The 22516-nt window shown below is 44.7% G+C and overlaps 1 protein-coding gene and 1 long non-coding RNA gene across 3 annotated transcripts in view; one reads left to right on the top strand and one right to left on the bottom strand.

Moving 5' to 3' along the window:
* LOC130294551 (branched-chain-amino-acid aminotransferase, cytosolic-like) overlaps positions 1-22516 on the bottom strand; it is an 85273-nt gene that overhangs the window by 21624 nt on the left and 41133 nt on the right. For both annotated transcript variants that reach the window (XM_056544531.1, XM_056544530.1), the window contains exons 2-8: positions 14914-14982; positions 13814-14014; positions 10827-10937; positions 5818-5937; positions 2883-3046; positions 2016-2158; positions 783-868 (exon numbers count right to left, since the gene is read on the bottom strand). In XM_056544531.1, the coding sequence (XP_056400506.1) occupies positions 783-868; positions 2016-2158; positions 2883-3046; positions 5818-5937; positions 10827-10937; positions 13814-13924 (735 nt within the window). In that variant the 5' untranslated portion in view covers positions 13925-14014; positions 14914-14982. The remainder of the gene's footprint in view (positions 1-782; positions 869-2015; positions 2159-2882; positions 3047-5817; positions 5938-10826; positions 10938-13813; positions 14015-14913; positions 14983-22516) is intronic.
* Positions 20178-22516, top strand: part of LOC130294553 (uncharacterized) — a 49819-nt gene continuing 47480 nt past the window's right edge. Inside the window, exon 1 of the long non-coding RNA XR_008848533.1 lies at positions 20178-20330. This is a non-coding gene — a long non-coding RNA (uncharacterized LOC130294553). The remainder of the gene's footprint in view (positions 20331-22516) is intronic.

Here is a 22516-nt window from a genome sequence, read left to right as displayed (position 1 = left end):
AGTGTGTATGGGCACGGCACTGCTTTATCACTGGGTGATTATAGGCAAGGCACTGCTTTACCACTGGGTGATTATAGGCATGGCACTGCTTTACCACTGGGTGATTATAGGCACGGCACTGCTTTACCACTGGGTGATTATGGGCACGGCACTGCTTTACCACTGGGTGATTATAGGCACGGCACTGCTTTACCACTGGATATTTATGGGCAAGGCACTGCTTTACCACTGCGTGTTATAGGCACAGCACTGCTTTACCACTGGGTGATTATAGGCATGGCACTGCTTTACCACTGGGTATTTATGGGCACGGCACTGCTTTACCACTGGGTTTTTATGGGCATGGCACTGCTTTACCACTGGATATTTATAGGCATGGCACTGCTTTACCACTGGGTATTTATGGGCACAGCACTGCTTTATCACTGGGTGATTATAGGCATGGCACTGCTTTACCACTGGGTGATTATGGGCACAGCACTGCTTTATCACTGGGTGATTATAGGCATGGCACTGCTTTACCACTGGTTATTTATGGGCACAGCACTGCTTTATCACTGGGTATTTATGGGCATGGCACTGCTTTACCACTGGGTATTTTTGGGCATGGCACTGCTTTAGCACTGGGTATTTATGGGCATGGCACTGCTTTAACAGTGGGGGTTCCAGCAAACAGGACTGGGTTAATAAAGCATTGAATTGTCCCCTGCTTTTCTTGTAAGGCATCTATTTTATAAAAAATGTAAATATGACAAAGTGTAACCAGTCAATCTGAACCTCACCCACTGTTTTGCTAGATCCAGCAGACTTTGTCTTGTCACTCCTGGGAGGATTAATCCACTTAGTGGTGGAGTCACAAGTTCTTTCTCTGCAACCAAACAAAAATAAATAAATCATCCATAAAAATAAATTTGATCAGCACAAAGTATTAATAGGAAATTACCAATTACCTATTTTGACAGGTTGCAGGGACATGTTTTGATCAGTCTGGGTCAGACCCCCACCCATCCCTAGAGATGGGAAAAGCATGCAGAAATGCATTTCTCTCCCTGCAGAAGATAAGCCCCACAGACCTATAAACAGAGCTTGCCTCAAGCACACAGACAGACACTCTGCAAACTCCTCCCAGCTATATCTACAGATCAGTGGGGGTCCAGATGCTTAAACCCCGACTGATCCACAATTTTGATATTTCCATGTGACATGTTAAAAGTTTTTTATAATGACAGGGACACTTTAAATCTTCCTTATTTATAGGACTTTTATGTGTTAATAGATAGGTTGTCCCAACTGGACGACTCCAGTAGATGTTCCCAATAGATCAAAGAGGGATCCTTTTTAGGGCATATAAGGGTCTATTCACACGTACAGTAACCTGTGCATATCGAAGGCTCAAGATTTTACGCTTCAGTTCAGTGTAATCTAAATGACTGAACATGCATCAAATATGCACAGGATACTGTACATGTAAATACACCCTAACACTACAATTTCCCTGCTGAAAAAACACATGGGGCCACCTGCAGTTTTCCCTAGCAATATCAGCTGACCTGTTGGGGGGGTTTAAAAGGCCACACCAATGGCCAGATTTTTTTTTGAGAATACCTTGCCAAGCACAACCAAACCCTATGAGAAAGCACATGTGGGGTTTGGGGTCTCTAGTACAGACAGCATTAATGTTTCAATTCATATTTTAATTCGCATGAACATAAACTGGAATAATCCTAAATGGCCATACATATGTAACATACACCCATCTTCCAAGCTGCATGTTAAAATCCAGTGAAATAGTTGACATGAGCCGTCTGCAAGCAGGAAATAGAATTCTCTACACACCACTCAGGGTTAATCTCTGTCCAGATTCTCAGATGTTCATAACTCTCTCAGGAACTCAACTTGCAGTTATGGTAAAGTAGTAGTCTGTATAAGGTAACCCCTGTGGTAAACACATCTTTCCCCTTCAGGAAAAAGCAGTATTTTCAGATTTTCCTATTTAGGGTATTTTGGTGACTTACCTCCCTGTTCATTGATCCAATACATGAAGAAGTTCATGGTTCCAGCTTCAGTCACTTCGTGGTCGTCACCGTACAGCCATAGCACTTGTTGACACCCTTCCTTTGCGGCTTCATTTTGCACATAAATTGTAGGCCCGTAGTTTCTGTGTTCAAGTAAATATTCATGTGTCAAAAATAAAATATTGCATAATCAACTTTAACAAAAAAATAGATAAATAACCCTTCACTGGTTGCCGTTGTACTCTGTACTATGATGGAGCTTAAAGGGGTACTCCGCCCATAGACCTCTTATCCCCTATTAAAAATGATAGGGGATAAGATGTCAGATCGCGGGGGTCCCGCTGCTGGGGACCCCCGGGATCTCGGCTGCAGCACCCACCTCAACGGCTTCCTTCAACGCTGGAGGCTTTGGATCCTGACCAGCCAACATCCTGGGGGTCCCCAGCAGCGGGACCCCCGCAATCTGACATCTTATCCCCTATCCTTTGGGGACGTCTAGGGGCGGAGTACCCCTTTAATAGAAAATAAAAAATAATGGACATAGATCCATGTGTCTTGGGAGTTCCGTAAACCAATGTTTACTAAACAGTGTGTCACCAGCTGTTGCAAAACTATACCTCCCAGCATGCCCTGTCTGGGCATACTGGGAGTCGTAGCTTTGCAACAGCTGGAGACACACTGTATGGAAACCACTGCCCTAAAAGAGAAGAAGGTTTTTAAAAAAGTACACTAAAATACTACAATAGATACTGTGTAAAACAGTAATAGTCGCAGTGTTAAACAAAATTTTTCTGCAGTTTAGAAAAAAAAAAGAAACTTAGTCTTGGACACAGTGTCATGGAATACATCAATATTAAAGTTACTTACCCGCCCAGTTTATAGTTCCCTACTCCCCCCATCCAGGCACGCACGTATTTTGGATCCGCTAAAAGTGAAACTGGAGTAAATCCTCCTGTTGGAAAGTAGGGTCCCACGGGTCCAACGATGACATACAGTAATGCATGGTTGGACTTTGTGACTCCAAGAGATGGCTGTAGGGAGAGAGCGGATAAGCTGAAGGGATTATCCAGGATTACAGAAAACAGCGGCACCTATGTCCTCAGGTTGTATGTGGTATTGCACCTATGTTCTACTGAAGTAAATTGAGACAGGTTGTAATTCCACACACAACCTGAGGACAGGTGTGGTGCTGTTTTTGCCAGAAAATCCTAAATCTGTGTTGTACATTTGTAGTCTCTCCCTTCTTCCACAGCCTGCACTCCACTCCACCCATTTGGTCCAGGCATTTTTAATTAGCAGGGAACTGCACAAGGGTTTCCTCCTACCATTCTCCCAGCCCTCTGGCAGTGAACACATGGTAGGTTTCATGCTGGTGCGGTTCTCCGTGGCGGCCATTGTTTCTGTGATGCTTTGTCTGTGGGGTGGAGTGGCCCAGAGCTAGGGGCATGGTTGGGCAGGAGTGGGGCTGCATGGCCACTGGGTCACTCCCTCCGTTGGGCATGGGGTCTCAGAGGCAGTGGTCGCCGCCGGGGGCTACGCCAGTGTCAGGTTAGGGACCCACTCTAAATAGGTGGCCTTAACGTGGTGAGTGGGCTTGTACTTTTTGATCAAAATGTATTCTAACAACCTGTTTTTGAAATGATGCTGAGAAGCAAGTAGATCAAATTACAAATGGTGGATGTGCGGCTGTGTTTCTCTCTTTGTGTTGTACAAAATCCAAAATCTGTTTTTCTATTCCTGGATAACCCCTTTAAAGGAGTTGTCCATTGTAAGAAAAACACTTTTTTGCAAAAGCTTTTTTTTTTTGCAAAAACAGAGCCATAACTTTTCACAGGTGGTATGTAGTACTGCGACTCAGTCCTATTCACTTCAATAGAGTGGAGCGGCAATACCATACAATACCAGACAGGAGTTGTGCTGTATTTGGGGGGGGGGGGAGCAGCATTTTACTAATACTAGAAAAAACATTTAGGGTAGGGTCACATGTAGAGCATCTGCAGCATATTTCACGCCGAGGATGCGCCAACGGCAGTCACAAGAGTGAGCTCTCTGCCGCAGCCAGGCATCTGTGTGTCCACTTTTAACAGCAGATTTCCTGCTTTTGGATACGTTCACACGGGCAGATTTATTTGCTGGTTTCCTGCTGCATATTTGAAAGGGGGCGGGCTCTTCTCGGCTGTCCACAGATTTTCCGCCGCAGACCCTACTGACTTCAATGGGGCTTGTGGCGAATTTTTCGCAGTGTAAATTCCACCACGGAAAATCTGATACGGACAGCAGAGAAGAACCCGCCCCCTTTCAAATACGCAGGGTACGTTCACACAAGCGGATCCGTAGTGTATTTTACGCTGCAGATCCGCCGCTGAAGGACCTCTACAGGATGCCTTTAGATGTGCCTCCTCGGAGCGGCAATCCGCCACTACGAGCAGACACTACTGCGATGTGCGAGTTGCTGTGCATGCATGGTGTACTCTCACACATCACGGCCTCTCCCCCTGCTCCCTGAGCTAGGGCGAGAGCAGCCGCGAAGTGCGAGTATACTGCGCGGAGACTCTCACATCGCAGTGTGTCTGTTTGTAGTGGCGGATTGCCGCTCTGAGCAAGCACCTGTAAATGCAGCATACAGCAGTCCTTCAGTGGCGGATCTGCAGCGCGATCCGCTCGTGTGAATGTACCCTTACACACAGTGCCTGCTAGCTCGCTCTTGTAACTACAGACTTCACATCAGCAGCATGAAATACGCTGTGGATGTGGAGACGGCAGTCACATGAGCGTGCTCTCTGCTGCAGCCATGTAGCTTTGTGTCCGCTTGTAGCGGCGGATATCCTGTTTAAAACAGTGCCTGCTAGCTAGCTCTTTTAACTACAGTCAGCGCATCGACCGTGCGAAATATGCTGCAATGTGCTACTTGTGTTCCTAGGCTTAAAAGGAAAGCTGTCAGCCTATTCACCCACACTAAACACAATACACTGACTGGTTTATAGTGTGGGTGAACAGGATTCCATAGAGGGGTCGCTTACTAAAATTGCTCCAGTAGGTCCTGAGATCCAGGCTTGCTTCATTATGGGCACTGCGTGCTGGAGGCGGGGCCCTCCTCCGCTGGCCGCTTCTGCCTCCCTCTGTCACTTCCTAATCCCGCCCCCGCTATTTGAATATTCATATTCTTCAGTCGCCAGTCACATGAGCGCAGCGCAGTTCCCTGAATGAAGCAAGAGAACTTTGGAAGCCTGTATCTCAGGACCTACAATTTAAGTAAGTGACGCCTTTATGGTATCCTGTTCACCCACACTATAACCCAGTAATCAGTGTATTGGGTTTAGTGTGGGTGAACAGGCTGACAGTTCTCCTTTAAAGAAACATTCTGCTTTTCTTTAATATTGAGCCTATGTTGTCCAATCTTGAATCTTTTAGATTTTACACCATCTATCGCCTCATACTGTACAGAATTTTCCAAGAACATTCAGTGTGTTCAATTTTACTAGTCTGCAATATTTTTCATACTTAAAAAAAACAAACACATTGTACTGTGCCACATTGTATCGAGTGAACCATAGTACACACATTACTAATAAGAGAATAAACACCATGTACAACAGATTTATACAAAGTGTTTAAATATATAGCAGGTACACTCATACATCAGAACTCACTATGAAGAAAATGGATACAAACTGCAGCTTTCTAAAGGTAATGTGAACGTCATTGACTAGATAGTGCTCTTATCGCACATGCTGTTCTCCGCAAAGTGCCGCAACACTGTTAGACAACAAACTAGGGACCTTCTAAAAAGCCATAGCTATACCTCTGTGCCAATAAAGGTGGGTCGTATATAGAGACTAGCAGTAGTAGATTTAGGGACCCAGTCTCTGTCAATGTCAATCAGTCTTCTCAGGCACTCCAATAGTTCTGCCTTGTCAAAGGACTAAAAAAAAAGAAACAAAACCAGAATGAATGTGGCTGCTGGGACACTGTTCCTTTCTGGCACTGAAGAAAACAAAACATTACAAAACTTTCAAATAGATAAAAAAAAAAAAAAAAACACAACATAAATAACAAATCCTTTTGTACCCTTTGCAGAAAGATCCCCGTCTCCACCCTCCCCCTGACCTGATTATATACAGACTCTATAGTATATGTCCATGTCTCACAACCAGTGCATAGGTTCACTTCATTATATTAATAAAAAAATTATGTAATTGTGTGAATAGCTCTTTATTTGTTAGGTGCCATGTATGATACATACAAGTTTGCATTAAATTCATATTAACCCCTTAAGGACTCAGACAATTTAATTTTTACGTTTTCATTTTTTCCTCCTCGCCTTCTAAAAATCATAACTCTTTTATATTTTCATCGCCAGACTAGTATGAGGGCTTGTTTTTTGCGCGACCAGTTCTCCTTTGTAATGACATAACTCATATCATAAAATGTATGGCGAAACCAAAAAACTGTTTTTGTGGGGAAATTAAAAAGAAAAACGCAATTTTGCTAATTTTGGAAGGTTTCGTTTTCACGCCGTACAATTTACGGTAAAAATGACATGTGTTCTTTATTCTGAGGGTCAATACGATTAAAATGATACCCATTATTACATACTTTTCTATTATTGTTGTGCTTAAAAAAAATCGAACTTTTTAACCAAATTAGTACGTTTATAATCCCTTTATTTTGATGACATCTAACTTTTTTATTTTTCCGTATAAGGGCTCATTTTTTGCGCCATGATCTGTACTTTTTTGATACCACATTTGCATATAAAAAACTTTTAATACATTTTTTACATTTTTTTTTAAATAAAATGTATTAAAAAAGTATCAATTTTGGACTTTTTTTTTTTTTTACGTTCACGCCGTTCACCGTACGGGATCATTAACATTTTATTTTAATAGTTCAGACATTTACGCACGCGGCGATACCAAATATGTCTATTAAATTTATTTTTTACACTTTTTGGGGGTAAAATAGGAAAAAACGGACGTTTTACTTTTTTATTGGGGGAGGGGATTTTTCACTTTTTTTTACTTTTACATTTTTTTTTACACTTGAAATAGTCCCCATAGGGGACTATTCATAGCAATACCATGATTGCTAATACTGATCTGTTCTATGTATAGGACAGGTGTATAGGTATAGGTGATCTTCTGCTCTGGTCTGCTCGATCTCAGACCAGAGCAGGAGACGCTGGGAGCCAGAAGGAGGAAGGTAAGGGGACCTCCGTGCGGCGTTCTGAATGATCGCTCCGATGCCCGCAGTTATGCACAGGACGTAAATGTACGTCCTGGTGCTTTAAGTACCACCGCACCAGGACGTACATTTACGTCCTGCGTCCTTAAGGGGTTAAAGGGGTACTCCAGTGGAAAAATAAATTAAAATCCACTGGTGTCAAAAAGTTAACAGATTTGTAAATTACTTTTATTTAAAAATCTCAAATTTTAGCTCCACAGGAAGTTGAGTTTTTTTTTCTGTCTGACCACAGTGCTCTCTGCTGACACCTTTGTCCATGTCAGGAACTGTCCAGAGTAGGAGCAAATCCCCATTGCAAACCTATCCTGTTCTGGACAGTTCCTGACATGGACAGAGGTGTCAGCAGAGTACTCTGATCAGACAAAAAAAAAAAATAACCTAAAAACTTTCTCTGGAGCATACAGCAGCTGATAAGTACTTGAAGGATTAAGATTTTTAAATAGAAAATTTACAAATCTGCTTAACTTTCTGCCACCAGTTGATTAGAAATGTTTATTTTCCCACTGGAGTGCCCCTTTAAAAGGCAATCGGCCTGCTCTTGATCAGGCTCAGATAACTGTCCCTTAGATAAAGGCTGTTTTCAAAGTAATAACAAAAGCTTTACTTCTAAGCCATAGAGGGGGAGCTGAGCTGCACCGTGCAAGCCGCCTCACTAACCCACCCCGTCCCATCCTACTGGGGATTGCAGGAAGAGTGCATGTTCTGCATGCCCTCCCTATGACCCCTGAGCTTAATGGAAAACTTGATTTTATAACTTTGCAAACAGCTTTCAGCTAATAGAGACAGGTAGCATTTGTTTTTACTACACTGCTCAAAAAAAATACAGGGAACACTTAAACAACACAATGTAACTCCAAGTCAATCAAACTTCTGTGAAATCCCACTGTCCACTCAGGAAGCAACACTGATTGACAAGCAATTTCACATGCTGTTGTGCAAATGGAACAGACAACATGTGGAAATTATAGGCAATTAGCAAGACACCCCCAATAAAGGAGTGGTTCTGCAGGTGGTGACCACAGACCCCTTCTCAGTTCCTATGCTTCCTGGCTGATGTTTTAGTCACTTTTGAACGCTGGCGGTGCCTTCACTCTAGTGGTAGCATGAGACGGAGTCAACATCCCTCACAAGTGGCTCAGGTAGTGGAGCTCATCCAGGATGGAACATCAATGCGAGCTGTGGCAAGAAGGTTTTCTGTGTCTGTCAACGTAGTGTCCAGAGTATGGAGGTGCTACCAGGAGACAGGCCAGTACATCAGGAGATGTGGAGGAGGCCGTAGGAGGGCAATAACCCAGCAGCAAGACAGCTATCTCTGCCTTTGTGCAAGAAGAAGCAGGAGGAGCACTGCCAGAGCCCTGCAAAATGACCTCCAGCAGGCCACAAATGTCATGAGGGTGGTATGAGGGCCTGACGTCCACAGGTGGGGGGTGTGCTCACAGCCCAACACCGTGCAGGACGTTTGGCATTTGCCAGAGAACCAAGATTGTAAATTCGCCACTGACGCCCTGTGCTCTTCACAGATGAAAGCAGGTTCACACTGAGCACGTGACAGAGTCTGGAGATGCCGTGGAGAATGTTCTGCTGCCTGCAACATCCTCCAGCATGACCGGTTTGGCAGTAGGTCAGTAAGGGTGTGGGATTGCATTTCTTTGGGGGGGCCGCAAAGCCCTCCATGTGCTTGTCAGAAGTAGCCCGACTGCCATTAGGTACAGATATGAGATCCTCAGACCCTCAGACAGCTAGTGCGGTTGGCCCTGGGTTCCTGCTAATGTAAGACAATGCTAGACCTCATGTGGCTGGAGTGTGTCAGCAGTTCCTGCAAGAGGAAGGCATTGATGCTATGGACTGGCCCGCCCGTTCCACAGATCTGAATAAGCACATCTGGGACATCAGGTCTCACTCCATTCACCAACGCCACATTGCACCACAGACTGTCCAGGAGTTGGCCACCTCATCAGGAGAATGCCCAGGCATTGTAGGGAGGTCATACGGGCACGTGGATGCCACACACACATTACGGAGCCTCATTTTGACTTGTTTTAAAGGAAAACTGTCAGATATTTTCTCCCGCACTATCCACAGGTACTGATGGATAGTGCAAGAGACGCTTATTCCAACGAGCCCTACCTTGCCTGGATCCGCCCGGCCGTTCATCCGCAATTGTAGTTTTATTATATGTGGAAATCTGTCTAACTCGCACGGGCGGGGCTTCTGCAGGTTAACTAGCACTGATGTCAGCACCGCTTATGAATATTCACCCCCCCTGCCTCCAGCTCTCCCTCTCTTTGCCGCTCCTAACTGGAGGGAGAGGGGGATGAATATTCATAAGCGGCGCCGACGTCAGTGCCAGTTAGCTGCAGAAGCCTGCCCGTGCCTGTTACAGCAAGATATACACATGGAATAAAACTACAAATGCGGGCGAACGGCTGGGAGGATCCAGGTAAGGTAGGGCTCGTTGGAATCAGCGTCTCCCGCACTATCCATCAATACGCGTGGATAGTGCAGGAGAAAATATCTGACAGTTTTCCTTTAAGGACATTACATAAGAGTTGGACCAGCCTGTAGTGTGGTTTTCCACATTGAATTTGAGTGGGACTCCATATCCAGACCTCCATGGGTTGATACATTTGATTTCTATTGATAATTTTTGTGCGATCTTTTTGTCAAAACATTCAATTATGTAAAGACGAAAGTATTTCATATGATTAGTTCATTCATTCAGATCTAGGATGTGTTATCTCAGTGTTCCCTTTATTTTTTTGAGCAGTGTATAATGCATTTAATCCAATCAGCGTTGACATTATTATATTCCTCACCGTGCTCCTGATTGCATTGGCCCAAAAGCAGCGACCACATTATATGGCAAATACCCCTGGCTTAAAGATCGATATAATTAATAAGATTAATATGATTAATAAGATTAATATGATGATGGGTCCCTTGGTCCCGACAGCTCCAGTTCTTCTGGTTCCCCGCCACTTGTGTCTTCAGACAAGCCCCTAAAGCAGGACCTGTTCGCTCAGCCAATCACAGGTCGTAACGGTGTCCTGTCGCAGCCAACAATTGATTGAGAAGGCAGGTCCTGCTCATCTCAGAAGACACACGCAAGGGACTGGAAGAAGAACTAAAGCTGCGGAGACACCAGGAGTATATGTTTTTAAGTATATATTGTTTTCTATTTAGCCAGAATACCCCTTTAACAGAAAACATGTAGTCAAATCCTTAAAAAAAAAAAAAAAAATTATATATATTATATATTTAATAATAATAATAATAATAATAATAATAAATATAATAATATATATATATATATATAAATAATTATTATTATTATTTTTTTTATAAAATCAATGGCCTATTTCCAGAAAGGTGATGTCTAATTCAGATTATCAGGGGTTGGCTTCCCTTGCAATCTCTTCATTGTCTATCTGTTGTAATCATTGCAATCCCCTTACTATAAATAACAGGAGTGCAAGGTAATATGGTGCTGACCCATTCAAGTAACTGGCCCCCACTGCAATATCTAGCACCATTGTTAATCTGTCTTGGAAAATATATAACACCTACAGGTAGACAAGCTCGAAGTGCCGTCCGATGCATTCTCTCCATGTTCATCATAGGTCGGAAAAGACGAACCTGATTGTCCTCCCCTCTGTAGGCTTTCATTCCCTCAAAGAGCTACAAAGAAAGGGATAATAAACTAGTAAAACAATTAAACAAAACCCCCAAAAAATTAAAAAAAAACAAACACCTATGAACAAAAACACACAATACTACTCCACGTTCATGGAATTTACACATTAAAGCGCACTTATTTTGATAAATTACTGATGTCATAGTGAGCAGTATACAGATTTGCTAAACGTCCTTTCCAATAATAACCAAGCAAAGACAATGGAGCCCAGTGCTCAACCACCTGGACCCCCACCAATCAAAGCTTCTGACATATCACTGTGATATGTCACAATGAGTATAAGTATACTTTAAGGGAGAACTGTGACAAAAATTTACTTATCCCCTATCCACAGGAAAAGGGATAAGTAGCTGATTGTGGGGGGGTCTGACTGCTGGGACCCCCACAATATCTGGGACCGGACCTAGGCTCTCTCAATGAGGATGGTCTGTCATCTAGATCAGTGATCTTCAACCTGCGGACCTGCAGATGTTTCAAAACTACAGCTCCCAGCATGCCCGGACAGCCGATGGCTGTCCGGGCATGCTGGGAGTTGTAGTTTAGCAACATCTGGAGGTCCGCCGGTTGAAGACCACTGATCTAGATGACACGTACTTCATTCATTTCTATGGGAGCGCCGATGATGCCCGAGTGCTGTACTCCGTACTTTTCGGCACTGCCATAGAAATTTACTGGAGTGCATTCAAGCTGCAGCACCTCCTCACTGAGTTAGCGGGGGTCCCAGCGGTCGGACCCCCCCATGACCAGCTGCTTACCTCCTGTCTTGTAGAGAGGGGATAAGTTAATTTTCACCAGAGATCTAGTTAAAAGTATATTTCCAGGCCTAAATCAATATGTGTGTGATCTTGTACATCAAATGTTGCCAAGGAGTTAAAGGGAAAAAACTTTTTTTGAAATATCAACTGGCTCCAGAAAGTTTAACAGATTTGTAAATTACTTCTATTAAATAATCTTAATCCTTTCAGTACTTATGAGCATCTGAAGTTAAGGTTGTTCTTTTCTGTCTAAGTGCTCTCTGATGACACCTGTCTAGGGAACCGCCCAGTTTAGAAGCAAATCCCCATAGCAAACCCCTTCTAAACTGGGCGGTTCCTGAGACAGGTGTCAGAGAGAGCACCTAGACAGAAAAGAACAACTCAACTTCAGAAGCTCATAAGTACTGAAAGGATTAAGATTTTTTAATAGAGGTAATTTACAAATCTGTTTAACTTTCTGGAGCCAGTTGATATTTAAAAAAAAAAAAAAAACATTTTTCCTGGATAACCCCTTTAACCCCTTAAGGACGCAGGACGTAAATGTACGTCCTGGTGAGGTGGTACTTAACGCACCAGGACGTACATTTACGTCCTAAGCATAACCGCGGGCATCGGACCGATGCCCGTGTCATGCGCGGCTGATCCCGGCTGCTGATCGCAGCCAGGGACCCGCCGGCAATGGCCGATGCCCGCGTTCTCGCGGGCGTCCGCCATTAACCCCTCAGGTGCCGGGATCAATACAGATCCCGGCATCTGCGGCAGTTCGCGATTAAAATGAACGATCGGATCGCCCGCAGCGCTGCTGCGGGGATCCGATCATTCAGAACGCCGGACGGAGGTCCCCTCACCTTCCTCCGTGCGGCTCCCGGCATCTCCTGCTCTGGTCTGTGATCGAGCAGACCAGAGCAGAAGATCACCGATAATACTGATCTGTTCTATGTCCTATACATAGAACAGATCAGTATTAGCAATCATGGTATTGCTATGAATAGTCCCCTATGGGGACTATTCAAGTGTAAAAAAAAATGTAAAAAAATGTAAAAGTAAAAGTAAAAAAAAAGTGAAAAATCCCCTCCCCCAATAAAAAAGTAAAACGTCCGTTTTTTCCTATTTTACCCCCAAAAAGCGTAAAAAACATTTTTTATAGACATATTTGGTATCGCCGCGTGCGTAAATGTCCGAACTATTAAAATAAAATGTTAATGATCCCGTACGGTGAACGGCGTGAACGAAAAAAAAAATTTAAAAAGTCCAAAATTCCTACTTTTTTAATACATTTTATTAATAAAAAAATTATAAAAAATGTATTAAAAGTTTTTTATATGCAAATGTGGTATCAAAAAAAAGTACAGATCATGGCGCAAAAAATGAGCCCCCATACCGCCGCTTATACGGAAAAATAAAAAAGTTATAGGTCATCAAAATAAAGGGATTATAAACGTACTAATTTGGTTAAAAATTTTGTGATTTTTTTTAAGCGCAACAATAATATAAAAGTATATAATAATGGGTATCATTTTAATCGTATTGACCCTCAGAATAAAGAACACGTCATTTTTACCAGAAATTGTACGGCGTGAAAACAAAACCTTCCAAAATTAGCAAAATTGCGTTTTTCGTTTTAATTTCCCCACAAAAATAGTGTTTTTTGGTTGCGCCATACATTTTATGATATAATGAGTTATGTCATTACAAAGGACAACTGGTCGCGCAAAAAACAAGCCCTCATACTAGTCTGTGGATGAAAATATAAAAGAGTTATGATTTTTAGAAGGCGAGGAGGAAAAAATGAAAACGTAAAAATTAAATTGTCTGAGTCCTTAAGGCCAAAATGGGCTGAGTCCTTAAGGGGTTAAAAGGACTGTTCCACCATTAGATGCTATACCGAAGCCACAGCATAGGGAATAACTGTTTGATCACAGGGGATGTGCTGTCATTTCTATGTTTGCTCCTTCAGAAAAGAAAAGGAGCAAGCACAAAAACTCTAAAATATATGAATTTTGCAAATCATTTTTCATTGCAAAAGAGTATAAGGTTTGGGGACTCTGGAGCCCTACTCAAAAATGGCTTCTCTTTACTCTATTACCTCCTTGATCTTGTCTTACCTCAACTGAGTAGTGAAGCGCAGAAGACGCAGGGTGAATGGAAAGGTTTTGGAAAGGCTTAATTTGGGGCTTTCCCCATCCTTTCTCATTGGTCCATTCTATTGTCAGCATATGGTCTGTAAAGGTTTTTCCAAACACCAAGTCCGACACTGGCAGCTTCTTTTTAGGATGTTTGTTCAACTCTATTTGCAAGTCTGCAGACTGAACAAGGAGACAATTAATGCATTCAAGAGGTTGTACAAAAAATTGCATGTGCAACAATGTTAGCAACTGGGCACGTAAAAGGGTATATTCCCAACACTACATGTATATTGTATGTATATTCTCAGGAAACTCAGGGCCCCCCAGTCTGCTTGTGGAGGCGGTCAGGAAACCAAAAGCATCCATAAGGGCTCCTTTACATATTTTATGTAACACCAATAGAGTTTAATAAGAGTCATGTAAACGGGGTTTGGCAGCTATGCTGTTCATGTTACTCTAAAAGAGTTGTGCAAAACAAAGCATGTTTGTTTTTGTTTTTTTTTGGGGGGGGGGGGCGGGGGGGGGGTCTTCCCAAACATCTCCAGCCACTGGAAGCAGGGAGCTGGTCACCTAGGGAAATGGGGTTGGGGTTTGGGGGGGGGGCTTATTCTCAAAACTGATGCAGGTCACTAGATGGGGCTGATTTATCAGACTTTTAGGGCTTATTCACACTACCAAATCCCCGCCTCGATATATTCTGGGCGGAGATTCCATCAGGAGCATGCACCGTCAAAGCAAGCTGGCCCTAGGACCACGTGAAAGTGCACCGTCAATAGACGGCAATGCATTTCAGAGAGGACTCTGCTGAAAATACTAACACGTTTATGGGGTCCAGAATTTCCAAGGCGGAAGTTCCGTAGTGTGCAGTAAAATCCCACTGAGAACAATATTTTTTAAGTGGAATTCCAGAATTATGCCAGGAAAATCTATAGTGTGAATGGGCCCTACGGGTATATCCTGCCATAAATGTTGAGATGGGAATACCCCCTTTAATAACAGAAGTAAAACACTTCATAAACGCTTTCTTCTTCAAAGTTGTCAGGAAAGGCTGCCATATACCTCCATACATTGTTACCCACCTTAAATGAAGTACTGGCTGCCCTCCATGAGATAATCCGATATTGAGCTGATAATTGTTTCCCAAAAACCTGTGGAAAATAAAAAGCAAACACATGTTGAGAAATATACACACGGGGAGATTGATCAAAACCTTTCCAGAGGAAACGTTGACCAGTTGCCCATAGCAACCAATCAGATCACTTTTATTTCTAAGAGGCCTTTTCAAAAATGAAAGAAGCGATCTGATTGGTTGTTATGGGCGACTGGTAAACTTTTCCTTTACACAGGTTTTTGATAATTCTCCCCCATAGCGTGTTATCCGGTATTGTAAATAACAGAAACATATGTTCAGTCGTAGATCCAGAGCATGATCTACATGTTATTTGCTGATTTTACTGCACAGCGGCTGTGAATTTCCACCTTCACAATGTAACTAAAAAGGCTGCTGATCCTACAATACTAAAAAGACCAGCAAACATCCAGACAATTCCCGCAGCCTTCAATTTCTACATTCCTAAGACCCAGTAATAAAAGGAATTAATAAAGACTTAACACCATGTAAGAAAGCGCTGGATTAAGCTCACGTTCATCATTCTAACCCGCCACATTAGACCTCACAACATTGCTACCACATTTACATGATGCACATGGAGGCAATATGGAGGTATGCAACTGTATGAGGACTCTGAACTACTGTATAATGGAGATTCTCTCCCCTACAAAATTTGTCATAGATCTAGGAATGTAGTAGGGTGTAAAGGATTGTGATCGGAGGGTTCTCTATAAATCAGAAAGACACGGTCTCGGCAATATCTAGAAACAGAAAATTCTTTACATCTTTAACATGCAGTATAGTAATGGTTTCAGAACTACACTTGTGGGCCACTGTTCCTCCATAGAAACCCTGTGATTAATGTGACCATTGTACCCTCTGCAAGTCAGAAACTTCAGTGTTCACCATCTCAGCACAGGCCAGCCACTCCAGCCTCCAAACCCTCAGCACAGGCCAGCCACTCCAGCCTCCGCCACCTTGACATAAGTCAGAAACAGACCTCTACCATCTCAGCACTGGACAGCTTCTTCAGTCACCCACGCCTCCAAACCCTCAGCACAGGTCAGTCACCCACGCCTCCAAACCCTCAGCACAGGTCAGTCACCCACGCCTCCAAACCCTCAGCACAGGTCAGTCACCCACGCCTCCAAACCCTCAGCACAGGTCAGTCACCCACGCCTCCAAACCCTCAGCACAGGTCAGTCACCCACGCCTCCAAACCCTCAGCACAGGTCAGTCACCCACGCCTCCAAACCCTCAGCACAGGTCAGTCACCCACGCCTCCAAACCCTCAGCACAGGTCAGTCACCCACGCCTCCAAACCCTCAGCACAGGTCAGTCACCCACGCCTCCAAACCCTCAGCACAGGTCAGTCACCCACGCCTCCAAACCCTCAGCACAGGTCAGTCACCCACGCCTCCAAACCCTCAGCACAGGTCAGTCACCCACGCCTCCAAACCCTCAGCACAGGTCAGTCACCCACGCCTCCAAACCCTCAGCACAGGTCAGTCACCCACGCCTCCAAACCCTCAGCACAGGTCAGTCACCCACGCCTCCAAACCCTCAGCACAGGTCAGTCACCCACGCCTCCAAAACCTCAGCACAGGTCAGTCACCCACGCCTCCAAAACCTCAGCACAGGTCAGTCACCCACGCCTCCAAACCCTCAGCACAGGTCAGAAACTCCGGCCTCCACCATCTAAGCAAGGGTCAGCCGGTCCAGCTTCCACCATCTCAACACAGGTCAGCTACTTCACCTCCTCGCTCACTTTTTCTTCTTTATTCCCCTTTATTAACTGCTCCACGGCACAAGGTTTGATAAACCTCCCCCTGTGCAGTCTCTTTTACATAAAGAGGAGAAGCATGATGCATGTTCCTCTTTGACTTCATACAACTTTGAGGTGATACAAAGCTGGACTATCGATATGTCAATGGGCCCAAACTCTCAGTATTCTGAGGCACATAAAACCAGAAGGTCAATTTGATGTTCTTTCTACCTGTTCCACCTTTTATTTGCACTAATATTTAAGATGCAGTCATGGCCGTAAATGTTGGTACTCCTGAATTTTTTTCTAGACAATGAAGTATTTCTCAAAAGGATTGCAGTAACACATGTTTTGCTATACACGTTTATTCCCGTTGTGTGTATTGGAACTAAACCAAAAAGGGAGGAAAATAAAACAAACAAATTGGACATAATGTCACACCAAACTGGCACCCTTTCAAAATTGTAGAAAAACAAGATTGTTTTAAGCATGTAATGCTCCTATGAAAGGTAAACTCACTAAACCCCCCCCCCCCCTGGACTAACCGGAGGTACTGGCTGGTAGAGCAGGGGACACTGTTCAATATGATGCCTACCATGCCCAGATCCGTCCAGCCATTTGGTTTGCCAGTTATCTTCATTTTTCAATATATGCAAATCATCTTCTAACTGGCACGGACAGGGTTACTGCCTTCATCTGCACCTTTACTTACTACACCCTTACTACAGCTCCGCTCTCTGCTGGAACGAAGCTGCACTGAAGCCACTTCCAGGTGTACACAGGAAGCCGCCACTGCGCAGTGGATAAAAAGGAGAGAAGTTCACTTAGTCTTTGCATTGTGTGTCAGTGTGTCACACTAAGCATGGATAACAGAAAGAGAAGAGAACTGTGAGGACTTGAGAACCAAAATTGTGGAAAAATATCAACAAACTCAAGGTTAAAAGTCCATCTCAAGAGATCTAGATTTGCCTTTGTCCACAGTTTGCAACCCACGGCACTGTAGCTAGTCTCCCTGGGCATGGCCGGAAGAGAAAAAAAATGATGAAAGGTGTCAACGCAGGATAGTCTGGATGGTGGATAAGCAGCCCCAAACAAGTTCCAAAGATATTCAAGCTGTCCTGAAGGCTCAGGGAGCATCAGTGTCAGCGCGAACTAGGGATCGACCGATATCGTTTTTTTAGGGCCGATAGCCGATAACTTATACCGATATTCCGGTATAAGTTATCGGCTATTTAACCCCCTGCGACACCGCTGCAGATCATTGATTTAAAGCGGGCGCTTTAAATCAATGATCTGCAGTGGCTTTTGCGGGGCCATAGGCCGCCGCCGCCACCACCCGCTTCTCTCCCCTACCTGCCAGGGTGCTCCGGGCCATCCATCCATCATTCCTGTAGTGTCCGGGGGCGTTCCGGGTGGAGGGTGGTCCGGTCCGGGCTGTCCTTCTCCGGCGGGCCTCTTCTCCACTCCGGGCAGGCTCCGGCCTAGTACGCTGCATAGACGTCGCTGCGCAGCGACGCCCATGTGCAGCGACCCACCTGACGTCACGGCGTAGCGGCGTCTATGCAGTGTACTAGGCCGGAGCCTGCCCGGAGTGGAGAAGAAGACCGTGGGAGAAGGACAGCCCGGACCGGACCACCCTCCACCCGGAACGCCCCCGGACACTACATGAAGGAAGGATGGCCTGGACCACCCCCATTACGGGTAAGTTTAATTTTTTATTAAATCCATACCGGTATAATGCCTAGCATCACGGTGGGGGGTGCGACGCGGTGCGGTGGGTCGGAGGTGCGGTGGGTCGAGGAAGTGGCGGTCGCGGTGCGGGCGGTGCATTATCGGCAAGATAATTGCCGATACCGATAATGCCCAAAATCGTGATTATCGGCCGATAATATCGGCCATACCGATAATCGGTCGATCCCTAGCGCGAACCATCCATCAACATTTAAATAAAACGAAACGCTATGGCAGGAGACCCAGGAGGACCCCACTGCTGACACAGAAACATTAAAAAGCAAGACTACATTTTGCCAAAATTTACTTGAGTAAGCCAAAATCCTTCTGGGAAAACATCTTGTGGACAGATGAGACCAAGATAGAGCTTTTAGGTAAAGCACATCATTCTACTGTTTACCGAAAACGGAATGAGGCCTACAAAGAAAAGAACACAGTACCTACAGTGAAATATGGAGGAGGTTCAATGATGTTTTGTGGTTGTTTTGCTGCCTCTGGCACTGGGTGCCTTGAATGTGTGCAAGGCATCATGAAATCTGAGGATTACCAACGGATTTTGGGTCACACTGTACAGACCAGTGTCAGAAAGTTGGGTGTGCATCCGAGATCTTGGGTCTTCCAGCAGGACAATGACCCCAAATATATGTTAAAAAGCACCCAGAAATGGATGGCAACAAAGCGCTGGAGAGTTCCGAAGCGAGTCCAGATCTAAATCCCGTTGAGCACCTGTGGAGAAAAGGCGCCTTCCTTTTCAAACTGCTCCAGGTGTCTCTTATTGGAAGAGTGGTCCAACATTACGGCTGAGAGGAGTAAGAAGCTAATTGATGGTTTTAGGAAGAGACTGATTTTAGTTATTTTTTCCAAAGGGTGTGCAACCAAATATTAAGTTAAGGGTGCCAATCATTTTATCCAGCCCATTTTTGGAGTTTGGTGTGACATTATGTCCAATTTGCTTAGTTTCCTCCCTTTCTTGGTTTAGTTCCAATACACACAAAGGGAACAAACATGTGTATAGCAAAACATGTGTTACTGCAATCAGTTTCTGTTATAAATTCTTAATTTTCTTGAAACATTTCAGGGGTGCCAACATTTACGGCCATGACTGTAGGTACAAGGCTATCCTTCATATAAGGGACATGGACGATTCAAAAGAATGTATAATATTGGGCAAACTAAATGGCTCTTATCTGCAGACACTTTCTATGTTTCTACATACTTTTCATGACACACTGTATTATATGGTGATATGACAGGTCTCTATCTGTATGTAAGGCTCAAAAAGCTTCAAGAAAATGTTTCCTTTCCTTTACAGGAAAAACATCTAACCTGCAATGTGCAGCATACACAGAATAAACTTGTAGTATTCATTGTGCTACGTCAAAACCGCAATAACACATATGCCCCACTTAATCCGGCACTTTTGGGCTTTTTCTTTTCAGATGCTGAAATAGTGCTGTCTCTTCCCTCAGCAGCTGATCTGATCATGGAAGGGGGGGGTGGGCTCTGGCCTGATTTCCCACAGAGGGATTAATGCATTAATTGTCATGCTGGCAGCACACTGAGGACCCGGCTCGCTGGCGTACCGTGTACAAAAGGCAAAGGGCTGATTTGCATTCTGCACAGTTCAGCAAGTATAGTGGCGTGAGAAGCAACCCCTTGACATGCAGACTCCTCCTTTAAGGTGGGCTGCAGGAGGACTCTTCTTCACCCAAGCCAATCAACCCCAAGGACTGCCTTTATAACTCACTCCGGACTGTGGACTCTGTACCCTGTGAGATGACAGGTAAATACTGCCCCGCACAGTGATCTCTACAGCCCAGGAAAGATGAGCAGATATATGGGAGAAGATCTCGGGGACTCACACAGCTTGAGGATGTAAGAAGAAGGTGGTAAGTACACCATTAACCTGCAAAGTACTTTCCAGGACATTCCCATAGGGCACTGAGCAAACATTTAAATGGACCTATTAGTTCATGTAGATTATTGTCTACATTAACTCCAGTTGTAGGAAAATTACTACTCCAAGCATACCCTGGCAGCGGCGGGCAGTCACAATATGCTGGAGGTTGTGGTTCTGCATGAGCTACAGGTTGGAAACCATATATTATATACCGTATATACTCGAGGATAAGCAGAGTTTTTCAGCATGATTTTTCGTGCTCAAAACGCCCCCCTCGGCTTATACTCGAGTGAACTCTCCGCCTGTCAGTGGTCTTCAACCTGCAGACCTCCAGATGTTGCAAAACTACAACTCCCAGCATGCCCGGACAGCCATCGGCTGTCCGGGCATGCTGGGAGTTGCAGTTTTGCAACATCTGGAGGTCCGCCGGTTGAAGACCACTGTGGCCTTCGTCATCATCCAGACACCCCCTTTTGTTTTCTACTCACCTCCCCTTGGTGGGATGGAAGGGTGAGCTGGTCTGGGCCATCTATGCTGCAGGGACCGTCCGGTGGGGAGGGTTAGTCGTTCCGGGCTGTCCATTTTCACCCGGGGGGCCCTCTTCTCCGCTCCGGGCCCAGACTAGTGATGTTGCCTTGACGACGACGCACAGGGATGCGCATGAACGTCCCCGTGAGTCGTCGTCAAGGCAACGTCACTAGTCCGGGGCAGGCCCGGAGCGCGGAGAAGAGGGGACCCCCCCCCCCCGGGTGAAAACGGACAGCCCGGAACGACTAACCGTCCCCACCGGACGGTCCCTGCAGCATAGATGGCCCGGAGCAGCTCACCCTTCCTTCCCACCGAGGGGAGGTGAGTAGAAAACTAAAGGGGGGGTCTGGATGATGACGAAGGCCGCAGTGGTCTTCAACCTGCGGACCTCCAGAGGTTTCAAAACTACAACTTCCAGCATGCCTGGACAGCCGATGGCTGTCCGGGCATGATGGTGGTTGTAGTTTTGCAACATCTGGAGGTCCGCAGGTTGAAGACCACTGATGAAGGTATTGACAGGCGGTGATGATGAAGGGGGGGGGGGATGATGATGGGGGTCTGGATGATGACGAAGGCCGCAGTGGTCTTCAAATTCCGGCCCTCCAGAGGTTTCAAACCTACAACCCCCAGCATGCCCGGACAGTCGATGGCTGGATGATGACATGGGGGGGGAGGATTTATTTCCCACCCTAGGCTTATAGTCGAGTTAATAGCTTTTCCTGGGTTTTTGGGGTGAAATTAGGGGCCTCGGCTTATATTCGGATCGGCTTATACTCGAGTATATACGGTACACAGATATAGATATACTGCTTTTCATCACAGATCTACCTCCTCTGGTTGCCTTCTGCATGGTGTTAACATGTTTTACACGCTCTTTAGTGTGTAGGTATAAGAGTGTGTTATTCAGGATAAGTTGTAGATCAAGTGACAGGAGAACTTCTTTGACCTCATAATGATAATACATTTCTATCAATTTACAGAAGAGGAAAAAAATAAAACACTTCAATATCGCAAACGTCACATAATCTAAACGGTGTAACCTCGGAAAACATTTCCAGGTGTGTGCACATATTGGTCTGTTCACATGGCGTATCAGTGGCTCAGCAAACATGACTAAGTGCTCTCCACATGAGGTCCCACAATGTAGACACAGAGCAGTGTTTCCTAACCCGGGTGCCTCCAGCTTTTGCAAAACTACAACACCCAGCATGCCCGGACAGCCAAAGGCTGTCCGGCCATGCTGGGAGTTGTAGCTTTGCAACAGCTGAAGACACACTGTATGGAAAACATTGCCCTAAAAGATAGGAAGGCTTAAAAAAAAAAAAAAAGTGAGGGTGACTAAAATACTGCAATGGATACTGTGTAAAACATTAATAGCCGCAGTGCTGGGCGTTGTAGTTTTACAACAGCTGGAGGCACACTGGTCGGGAAACACTGACATGGACCTACAAAAACTTACATAAAGCACCTTTAAAGGGTACCTTTCGTCAAAAAAACTTTTGATATAATATAGATTAATGTATGCAGAATCACTTTCCAATAGCATGTTATTAAAAAATATGCTTCTTTCTATTTAATTTTCCACTTTGAAACAATGACCACTAGGGGTCTCCCTACCAGTCCTTCTTTATAGATTTCAGACTCATG

The sequence above is a fragment of the Hyla sarda genome, chromosome 10 (assembly GCF_029499605.1).
Source record: "Hyla sarda isolate aHylSar1 chromosome 10, aHylSar1.hap1, whole genome shotgun sequence".
Lineage (NCBI taxonomy): Eukaryota > Metazoa > Chordata > Amphibia > Anura > Hylidae > Hyla > Hyla sarda.
The sequence above is the reverse complement of the archived record's forward strand: the minus strand, read 5'-3'. Positions and strand labels throughout refer to the sequence as shown.